This window comes from Calliopsis andreniformis, chromosome 5 (genome assembly GCF_051401765.1).
Source record: "Calliopsis andreniformis isolate RMS-2024a chromosome 5, iyCalAndr_principal, whole genome shotgun sequence".
NCBI lineage: Eukaryota > Metazoa > Arthropoda > Insecta > Hymenoptera > Andrenidae > Calliopsis > Calliopsis andreniformis.
In genome coordinates, this window is record NC_135066.1 from 12,074,028 (window position 1) to 12,086,061 (window position 12,034).

The following is a 12,034-nucleotide window of genomic DNA, read 5'->3' on the forward strand; positions in this document are numbered from 1 at the left end:
TCTCGCTCCCCGGGGTTCTGCGTTACGCGAGCGCGTGATTATTTCGCGATACGTGCAATTTGGCGGGAACCTGCCGCTTCTTAGATCTTTAGATGGAGAAGGGGTTGTTTTGGATAAGTTAGGAGTCCAGTTCAGTATGCAGTCTCGAAGTCGGGTGGTCCAAATTTTCTTTTATGAATTTTGAATATTACTCGGGAGTATTGGATCTATAGTAACTGGTGACGAAACTTAGAGTGCCTGCAGTACCTTGGTATTTGAAGGGTGCATTTTTGAAAATAGTAGCAGTTGGGTATTTGAAGGTTTAATATTTGGATATTTGAATGTTTCGATATTTGAGTATTTGAGATGATGGAATACCACCTAGTTATTAAGATCTACTTATTTATCGATTGGACTCTATCTTCATTTGTCAAGCTCCAATTGCTTGTATACACCGTGAATTTTCACGAAATATTGATAACGATAACAAGTGTTTATCGTGACACGAACTTTAACTAATAAAACACCGTATTAAAATTATTTAGCCTTAAAAACGCAGCTCAAAAACTACATATCACCATTCACAGTACCCTATCAACTTCGGTACCATTAAACGAAACTCCGCACGATCATTACATCATCCCTCGTTAAAGTCTCCTCAAAACTACGCTCCACCTAGCTCTAGTTTAAACTAACTCTGTTTTCCCGCCGCTTATTTCACCCCGCTAGAACCACGCGAAGCCATTAGCTCGTAAGTCTACTCCACTGTTAACTCGCAAGAAGCCTATGTCGAAAAAAGACAACGTACCACGCCCTCCTCTACCGATCACGACAGTTAATCGAAGCTTACCGCCCCGCAACAGTAACCGTAATCAGGTACTGTTACCTCTAATTGCGCCGTGTACCCTCTGCTCCCATACAGACCCCCCATTCGCGACAGTGTTTGGAGGAAAGCGAGGGACAGAATCGTCCTGGGTAGCCAGCGACGGGTGAATGAGACAGTCGACTGGGGCCATTCAAAGGTAGCCCGGGGACAGAGACCAAGGCGGATTCTTGCACGGTGCAATCACGGTAGCCGGAAGGGTGCAGATAGAATGGGAACTGCCCTCGCCCCCGTCCGCTAGACGGAGACGGAGAAATAATTACAGAGACTACCCGCCGATAAATCAAGACGCGTCCCTCCCCTCCTCGCCCCTCATCCTCGTGTCTCTGTTACCATCTTTCTCCGTTGAATCGCGGCGACTCGACCCTTTTCCCTCCCTCCCCCCTCCGTTTTTCTCTCCCTCCGTCGCTGTCCATCCTTCGCCCTTCCCAGTCTTCGCCTCCTCCTCCTCCTCGTCTCTCTTTCGTCGTCCTCATCCTCCTCTACCTTCTTCCTCTGTGGCTTCCCTCCGTTAAGACGCATGCTTCTTGCTGCGTAGAGCGTAGAGAGTAGTGTCTTTATTACGCTCGATAGCCCGGCGCATTCTACAGGTCGATCCATCCGCGCGGGAAGAGACTAGGATCGCTGACGCGACTCCCGACTCTGCGCGTGGGCGATTAGGAAAGGCTGAGAAACTTGTAAGTGATTCTGATCGTAAGGAAACGCTTCGCTGCCTGGAAGAAGAGAGTGTAAACTCGTTCGACTATAATATCTATTTGATTTCATTTGATTTGTCTGGGTTCTCCTTCGGGGCGCGCGTGGAATATGTTTTCGTGGTTGAGCACTTTGTGGATTTTAAGGGCTTCGAGGGATGGGGCGGTTTTTGGTTGGAATAGTTGGAGGTGATTAGAGGAACTGTTTAAAAATAACTGGACGTTATTATGAGATAGGACTTCGATTTGTGAGCTGCTTGGAATATTCAATATATGTAATTACCAAGCACAGTGAAAGAGATTTCTCTGTTTTTCAGTAACACGCATAAATCGAAATAGATATGATATATGAAATCATGTAGTAGATTAGTAGGTAGTATATGACTATTATGTTAAAATGAAATAAAGGAGTACTGAATTGTTCCCAATGATTATTGAAGCTTCCCAAATAGGTGTGTATGTATGATGCATGCTAAAAATATAGGTATTTTTCGAAGCTCTTTCCTGTATTACTACTTTCCAAATAATAAATATCTCATATCATTGAATATATTTAATATGTAATACCGGTTTTAGGATGATTAATTTACTACCCAGAGGACTGCATCAACTGCATGCATTGCAAAACTTAATGCACAGTCACTCACATTTTTGAAAGAACTAAACTAGCAGTACACAGGTTGTCCTCAAAAACCTATCTTTTGCACTGTACTCTAAATTCTTGAATAAGTTGTAAGTCTATAGTGAAGAAACGCTATTCCGTGTAACACGGTGAAAATGATCACACAGATCTTGCAAAAGTCTCCTAAGTAGATTTAAGCAGAGTAGATTTTTGTCGAATCGCTTATAGAAATTTATAAAATTAAGAAAGGTAGCTTGATCACTGTAAGAGTAGCTTTGTTAAATCTACAAAATTGACTCCTACTAATTCTCTTAAACTCTGGCCTGTTAGAATACTTTTGTAAATTTTACAAAAGACTTCAATAACTTCAGCTTAACATTTTTTCCCATGAATTCTCACTTTAAGCTCATCACTACCCTACAAATTTATTATAATTACTCATTTATATCCATCTCGGCTTCGCCTCTAACTACTCAATCATAAATTGTCCGCGCATAAAATAGCCTATGATTCGTGATATACAGACCATAAACTTATCAGGACTTTACAGGACATCTTATACATTTAACATAAAACACACACAATTCGTCAGTATGATAGATTGAACTTAATATATCTCATGATCTTTCACAATCTAGTTAATTCCCAAGAACACAGAGTGGAGTAAGCGAACATGAAAAAATCCTAATTAAAGTAGAGGACTTTTCTCGATCATGATCGTTTTAAACGTTTGAATTATTACCATCTAATGAACCGGATAATTAATCAGGAATAATTACCCCCATTTATCTACGCTCGAATCTATGGACTGTTTATATAATCGACGTGTATCGTGACGTGAGTTAATGAAAGTCGTTATATGAAGCATTATGTAACGCGGGTTCGCAAGAGGGAAGGGTCCTTGGGTTCGTGGATGCTGGAGGAAAAGATACTGTGCTCCGTGGCGAAGAAAGGGTCATCGTGACCGACCTGGGTAACAGGGACAGATACCCTGACCGTAAACCTCCAGGGGACGAACAGTAATGAAGGTGGCGTGAAGAAGAAGGGAACCTGATTGCGCACGTTCGACCTTTTTCCCTCCCCCCTCCCCCTAACCGCCTCTTTTGTTCTCCTCGTCCCCCCCTTGGAATGTCGAAAACCGCTACGTATTTGTTTCGAGTGATAATACATGAGTCGCCCTGTTATGTCTAAAGTTATGTCTCCACAGGAACAATAACAGGAACTTTTTGTTGCTGTTCCATCTATTTTGAAAACGTCGCCGTTTCTCCAGGTTTCTCCACGTTTCCATTGACACTAACAAATGTCACCTTGATATCAGAACCTGTACCTGAATACCTGTACTACTGTACCTGTACCTAGTACCTGAACACTAATGCTACCTTTATTTAATTTTGAACTTGAATTCTAATATACCTAATAAGAGAACAAAAAATATATCGAGACGTGTATAAAAATACTTAAACTGGTTGTCCATTTACTGGGACATCTGGCATCTTGAGTATCCAGGTATCAGACACTTAAGATTTGACCTTTTTCCATCCTTAAGGTGAGTAGAATAAGATACCAAAGTGTGACCACCCATTTCTGAAGCACCCTGTACATTCAAACATCCCAATACTTCCACCCAATAAAAATCATCGCTCAAAAACTTCTCGAAAATTAGAAAAAAGTTCCTCCTTCCTTTAAACCTGTCTCTCACGTAACAAAACCCCTTTCCTCATTTTCATCCGTCGTCCACCATCCAAAAGACAAAAAGCCAAATTTCCCTTATCCCTACTTTCCACTCCACGGATGCAAACCAGAAGCAGCAGAATAATGCCCAGCTCTGTGTACAAAGGAATGCCACGCTGTCAAGATTGGGCCGCGGGCAAAGCCACGTAGCGGTCACAGTAACCCAGGTCGTTGTTTCCTCGCGCCGCCCTCATTATTGTTCGTCCTTCGAGCTTTACGATCACGGTATTCGTCCCTGTCCCTCGGATTAGTCACGATGAGGCCCCGTACGTTCGTTTCCACTCGTACATCCCTGAATATCGGCCCGAAAGACCGCCCGTTGACTCTTCCAGGTGGTTCTCCGCCATCCGACAGGCTCACCTTTCCTCCACCGTCCGCTCGGCGGGAATTGTGAGAGGCGTTCGCCGCGGACGGTTGAGAACCTGCTTGATAGCGGGCAACACGGGTGGTCCTCGGAGGCCGCGGCGTGGCGGAACGAGCAAATACGCCGTCGGCATTTTTGACGGTGAAATCTGACTAGGTGGGATCCCGACGTACCCCGTGTCAGACGTCATTCCCGTGCCCTTCCTGCGTTACTTTCTGATGAATATACGTATCCCCCGTTTGCGCTTTCGGCTGATCCCAAAACATCCTCTTCTTCATCACCCTGCGAGGATTTGCGTCTTCTGCTACAACGTGTCGATAGAATTTTTCATTTGCTTCTTTCATGGTCGATGGTTTCTGGGTTGGATGTATAATTGCATTTGGAGCTTGAGATTAATGCTTCGCTTGGGAAGTGAGGGAGCCTTGCAATTAGCAGGGAAAAGAGAGGTATAGTAAGAATGTGAGTGGGAGACTTAAGTTGAGATTTAAGTCAATTGTGAATTTGGTTATATTGGAATTTGAAATCGATTTAGTATACGAAGATAAACGTGAAGGACTCTGAGATTATGTACAAGTTTTTCTATCTTTCTTTCTTCAAACTCCTCAAAATATTTATAAGATACTCTCAAATGCCTGATTCTAAGCTGCTCTCAACTAGAACCTCCGAGTGCATCCCAAAGGTGGCATAAGCAAAAAGCAGAGTCATTCATCATCAACGATACACTGGCAGCTTCTCGGTAACAACCAAACCAGCTCATGACTCAACTCTATCGAGCCGTTTCAATTACTTCTCCGAATCCTCGTGGGCCAGGATAATTAATATACGACGCCCAGTAACATTTCTAGCGTTTAAATGATTTGCGCGACGTTTGAACGTCGCTGATGACTTATTCAGTGCAAGATCGATGCGGTCGTCATTTCGTTTAAGGGGAGACGGGAGGGTCGGAACCATAACAGAGAGCTATTTCCATGCGTTCTTCTGGGAACGCTTTCGTTGGTGCCCTGCCAGAAATTTTTCTCGGTATATCCGTAAAGCCGTAGAAACGCGTGTTACGACACTGGGCCCCTGCTCGATGTTTCTCTTCGAGGAATCGTTTCGAGCATAAACATTGGCAGGCCCGCCGAAAGCTTAAAGTGGCACGAGTCGCGAATAAAGCAACCGAGCAATCTCAACGTGACTTTACCCTGCAATTTCGTTTAGTTCTACGGAAGGCGGAAGGCAGGTGGTAATACATTTCATGCTGAGTGAACACAATTGCTCTTGGAACACGTACACAGGAGAAAATGATCATACAGATCTTGCAGAAGTCTCCCAAGAGAAATTTACTCAGGTTAAACTTTTGTAGAATTTGTTGTAGACTTTTGTAAAATTAACAAAAGTAGTTTGACTACAAAAAGAGCAGCATTATTATATCTGTAAAGTCGACTTTTACTGATTCTATTATACTCAGACCTGTAAGAACACTTTTATAAATTCTATGAGTCTTCAATAACGTCAACTTAACACTTTTTTCCCTGTCAGGAGTCTTGTAAAGATCTATAGAACGTGTATAAAACTGAGAAGATAAAACTAATGATAAAGCTAATTTTTCAGTTAATGAGGTTTTTCGTCATAATTCACACATGGCAATGTGTTTTTGGTCGCAGAAGGCGGAAGGTTACAAAAAGAGCTGACCTACGCCTCGGAAGCATTGGGTGAAGCAGCCGCCTCGACGCATCAGCTCGTCATCCAAACGCCGAGACATTCCGGGGCGAATATTTTGCACCCTGCCGCACTCAAGGAACATTTAGCGATCCTGAAGGCGGCGACGCAGGTCACCGTACACCTGTTCGAAATGTAAGTCTTTTTTTGCCCACGCTCCCTTTCTATCTCTGTATTCTACTTGTTGCAAGTTAGCAGGAAAAAGCGTAGATCATTTGAAGCTACTTTGGGAATTCGTGGTATCTTTAATCTTAAACTGTAGTAGACGCTATTCATATGGAAATTTGTGTTAATGAAGAAAGCTGAAAATGATTAAGATTCCATATTTCATGTTTTTAGTGTTATATTACGTGTAGCGTAATTATGGAGCAAGAATATTTGTTAGTATCCGTAATTTTAGAGATTCTTAGATTAACGACAGTCATTAAACTGATTAGTATTTACCATAGTCATTTGAAACCTATATTTAGAAAGTTCCTTAAATTTTATTTAAATATTATGAACTTACAACACATTCGTTTTAGAGAATGTAAAGTTCCATGACCTGAAAATACCTACAGTGGATTTTCACTTTCAGCTTCCTCTCATTAATACGCTGCTTACCACGTATGTCGTCAATAGTACTCTATTCATTACAAGTGAAACGATACCTTTAGAAACAGAGCTGAAGGAATATCAGATGCATTCCTGTACCAAAACATTGTAAACAAATTCTCTAACACTCTAATCAATCTTCAGCGTAACGCCTTACGTTATTTCACAGAATCTTAAATCAGTCGCAAATTCTACTCTCTTTCTTGCACACTCCATTTATACAATACTCCCTCGCTATAAGCTAGCTCAAACATGCCCATCTCAGACAGTCTATTTTTCTTTTTTCGTCTCATATTTATTTCTGACATCTCTTTTCTTTTTATTTTACTCATATTCTATTCCTAATTATACTTGCATTTTCTGTACCACTATGTGCACTGTTTACTTTATCTTCATTTCGAGGAAAATGCTCATCAATTACTAAATAAAAAAAAGAAGGTTTCAATGAATTTACAATGAGTAATTACCTCTAATCAACCAAGCTTATAGCGAGAAACTATTACACCCTGTGTCCGCCGAGGAAACGGTTCAGCAGGGCTCTGCATCCGCATGATATTTCCCAAAAGCACGTCCGAGCCGTCCTCTTATCGGCGAGACACTGGGTTTTAAGGGGATGCAAACTTGTATTCATGAACGCACGTGTTTCGTGTCGCTTGCAGCACGTGGAGGCTGAAAGACATGTGTTACGCGCTCAACATACCCAACTTCGACATGCACTACATCGACCAGGTAATTTAAAACTACCACTACTTTGCGCATGCATGTGATATACGTGGCGATGAGCGCCCGCGCCTCTAGAAACATTGACTATTCACGTATTCGAAGCGCGAGCCGCGATACCGCGTTATTGCGAGCGTGCAACGCGACTTCTCGATTTCCATCAGGATGTATATACGTATATATTATAATATCTCGCGGAACTGGCGGTGGTTTCGAGTGAGGAGGAGATTTGCTCGTGTCGTGCAATTCAATTCGGTTTTGGGATTCAGAATTTAAAGGAACTTATTAAAGATATTATAGATTTTAGAGGAGAGAAAGATATAGGGTGATCAGTTTATTTGGAAACCCTGTGAGTGTTGGCAGCATTTATTGTACCTGTTGTTAGCACTGTAATGCTGCCATTAGAGGTAAAATTTATAAATGCTGTCTTTATATCTTTCTTTCCTCTAAGTATAGATAGAGATGCAGTAGCTATTGATCCAAGACTAATAAGAAATTAAATATTAATATAATATTAGTCCAAGAATGCTTGAAACAAAGATACATATAGTATGCATTGATTTTTCTCTTTAACTCTTGATGATATCGAGATATAATATTGAACGAAGGATGTTTAACGTCTTTTCACTGTTCAGTAAAAAGCGTTGTTAGTAATAAACGAAATGAATTATAACAAAATTCATATTTTTTGAAGTTGAAAATGACAAAAATTATTTTTGTAAAAAATAGATAGCAACTGCAAGTACACATTCTGATGTTATGTACAAATTGGTCTGTGAATAAGTGGAGAGATCGCTAAGCACATGTTGAGTTGAAAGAAAAAGGAACTGAACCGCCACTTCCGCGATGTTACGAGCGTGTTCTTTGAACGCTCTCGATTTTACGCGTCAACTTCTTCTTTGGTATCACTTTGAGAAACAACTCGTTTTTATTCGCGCTTCTTTTATGTACTAAATGCGAGTATCGATTCTGCGAGTTCACAGTTTGAACGATTGTGACATTCATTTCTGAAAATAATTATTAAAGTAACTCGAGAACGAAATTTCATTTATCGTAAAAATGAGTGCAAATACAAGAATGCAATCGTGTAAAAATATAATTAAATAGTACTTCAACACTGAACATAATCTGTATTTTAAATAGAAAATTTTATTTAACGACCTTTTTAACTAAAATAGTTCAAAGATTAACTGAAATTATAAATCATCGATTATTCAAATAATTCCAACCTTGTTCTCCCAAGAATACACGCATATTTGATAGTGAAATAAATTTCATTCAAGTACGTAACGATCGCAATGAAACTTCGAACTTCGGCCGTTTAATAAATAACTTAATAAATTTTTATCGAGTTAATTACGTTAACCCGTTTCGCATGAGAAAGCACAGCAACGATTTCGCGATAATTCTCAGGATCAAGGTCGGACGTGGAATGTCAATGCCTCCGCGATTCATCAAGTTTCAATTTTAAAATTTATGTCGAGTGATAGATGTTCCGGTATGCGAGGATCGCCTGAAGCAACCGACTAAATCACACGGCGGTGTCCTGTATCTCGGACAAACAGGAATATTATAATATTATCCTGCGGCCAGAGTACAGACAGACCGCTTTTTCATTTCACTTTTACCGCGAACGCATTTTTCGCGTTTGATACGCGAAACGTCAACGATTTATATTCACTGTTAATATTACTGATAAAGTTATTACCAAGCACGCATGACTGAAATACTATTATTTTTCTTATTTAAACTGCAATACTTTCAAGAGATCGCTATCTTAAAACTGTGCTGATCGGGCGTGATAAAAATAATTAGTTTGACGCACTGCTTGCACTAAAATTGTGTAATATACGTATTTTCCATTCCTTCTGTGTAATAGTTTCTAAAATATTCGTTACGTGCGTGAAAACTTTATCTGTGATCGATTTCTAAACGATATCCAATGCTACTATTTCTGATAATAAAGTATATTGTGAAAGTATTATCATAGGAGTAATAGAATATATTGTTATACGATGCAACTGAAATGAGCGTAAATTAATTGATTGCAGCCTGCGCGTATACAACTGCAGAAAAGCATTCATGCTTGTGTGGTTGCAGTATCATAGGAACTTTGTTTTAATGAATAGGAATATAGAAACCTCAAGATTAAAAAATATTCAGTGCAATTATTAATTCCTAAAAATTCGATAAACTGTTCTCAGTCATTTTACTTTCTCTACAAATTATCTTACTGCTATCACAAACTTAGAAAAAATAATTAATTCAGTTTAGAAATTAATTATTACACTTTGAAAGAAAATAATGTATAGACACTTTAGTTTTGAATATTAAAATATCAGAAAAATATTCGCAATATTAGAGTACTTATAAAAATACTCTAGGGAAGAATTTATCCTATTTATTTAATTTTGTCCCATTTCCTACCATACGGTTAATCCTGCATTTCAAGTTTTTCGCAAAAACTCAAGAGTGACTTCGAATTTTCAATTAATTCATTCATTAGGCGTCCATTGCAAGGGAATACTCGTGGCTCTTAATTAGCAACGTCTAATTCATCGAGAAGGAAGCACTAAGGAAATACCGAGGAGATTGTCGCGTAGGGAAAGGAAGAGCAAGGACAACGAGCTCATGAAATAGGCATTTACTGCCCCCGATTCGCATTTGCGTATAATAAGGATGAGGGAGGGGCAAAAACAGGACCACACATGACACTGTGCACCGATACCCCGTCATTACGCCAAGCTAATTGCACCGTCATCCGTTTAGCTTAGTCCTTGCTCATCATTCTACCTGCTCCTCCTTTTTCCGCCCTCCGCGCATCGAAACTCTTCATTTGCGAAATATTTCTATTTCCCCCCTTCTTACAGCACACTATAATAATTAACCGAATTACTGATACTACCTGACTTTGAACTCAGTTTTTCATTGCATTTTATTTACTGTTATTTATTATTATTCATATAAATATCGGTAGACTGTTGCAAAAGTTTTTGATTATTTTATATATAAAATGTAATAATTTATGACAGTTCTAGGGTTTAGAATGAAATTTGAAGATTAATTAGATGATGAATTAGGAATGTGATTTAATTGAAAATAATTTTAACTTTAGCACGTTCCTCGAATTTATTATAATTCAATTGTGATTGTTATTCTTTTTAACTTTCTTAATTCGAGAAAAATATAAAATACTTGTTGGTATCTGTAGTTCAGATTCCTTGGTATTATATTACGAACTGACGATTTAATTGCATTCATAATTACATAGTTACTGGCAATAAACATTCTTTCACATTTCACGCGAAGTTTTCGATAGGAAGCTAATAAAATTAAACAAGCTAATGATTTCGTATTTTATTCGATTTTTAATTATGTAGACTTATTCAGTATCTCAAACATTAATTTTCATTCTTTCAATCTGAACAAGACTACTTCAAATGAATCCAAACACCCAGTTAGTTGTAAATTACTCTACATTCAGCAAAACAATTTATTATTCCAATAATGGTAATTAAAATTGCCTCCCACGTTTACCTTCCACTTCACAGCGAAGCCAAAACGGCGGAACGATCCCATTCACTCCCCGTCAAGCAGTTTTTCAAAGTCTCCGAAAGGAACTTGTCCGAATTTGACAAATGTACCCTGACGTTCCCCGAATTCTATCCGAAATTCATATTATTCGTGAATCGAAAGGGCCAGCGGGAGAAAAAAAGGAGAGAAACGAAAGGCTCGAGAGCGCGCGGAGGACCGCCCTATTCGAGTTTCCGAGAACACACAGGTGGCCGCCGCTCGTGATGCCTCTCGCTACCGAGAAAAACCTTATGGCGATCGTTAGTGTCCACTATCGAAGGAAAAGGAGAAATAATCGTAAATCGGCGCCGAGAACGTACAACTGGCCTCTCTCCATTAACCGATTACGATGATTAAATACGCCCGATCATAATAATTCCAATCCTGTCTCGAGAAGAATTCTGATCCCGCGAGACCTCTGGTTCTCAATCTGGCTGGGCTGCCATTGCGAGGGAGAGAAGCAGATGCTAGTAAAAAGAAAAATCGATAAAATCGACTTCACTTTCTGAATTTTTTTTCTTGTTTTATTTGTAAAACACAGGAGAAATTAATTCGATCAAGTTTACTATGTTCTACCGTGTAAAGCTGCTACAACTATGTATTTAAAAATAACAATCTGGTTTAATAATTGCTATACGTACTTGAATTTGCAGCATGACTAAAATTAAGAACAGTGTAATTTAAGTTACTTGTAATTTTACAATTTTTAAATGGGAGTTGCGAATGCTTCTTGGACCTTTTGCTAAAATTAATTATAGTAGGCTTTATACTTGATGGAAAGAAGGTTTAATAATTGTGCAATAACAAAAATACCACAGTGTTACAAAAAAGAATTGTTGCCCTCATTTTCTTATATACGAAGGTAGAAAAATAAAGTTTCCTAGAAAAAAGGAAATTTAGGATGACTCGCAGAATCGATAGTTAGTTATGTATGAATTTTTATTTACACCGCGGCGAAATGACAATTTCTCGGTCGTTGTTTATTTTCACTACATGGAAACTTTGTTGCATTTTAGATATTTGATAGCATCATACCCTGCGCCATTATTACACCCCTCGATTGCTTCTGGGAAGGCAGCAAACTCTTAGGACCGGAGTACCCAGTTCACATACCGTAAGTACAAGAAACGCATTCCATTCAGTTGCAAATTATCAGCTGGAAATAATTCTGCGAT

General features: G+C 39.3%; 1 protein-coding gene across 1 annotated transcript in view; it reads left to right on the plus strand.

Annotated features, from left to right (window-relative positions):
* The window catches only part of Ptc (protein patched), a 52,951-nt gene that overhangs the window by 27,754 nt on the left and 13,163 nt on the right, over nt 1–12,034 (plus strand). The window contains exons 3-5 of the mRNA XM_076378258.1: nt 5,918–6,107; nt 7,226–7,295; nt 11,876–11,973. Coding sequence (XP_076234373.1) covers nt 5,918–6,107; nt 7,226–7,295; nt 11,876–11,973 — 358 coding nt within the window. The remainder of the gene's footprint in view (nt 1–5,917; nt 6,108–7,225; nt 7,296–11,875; nt 11,974–12,034) is intronic.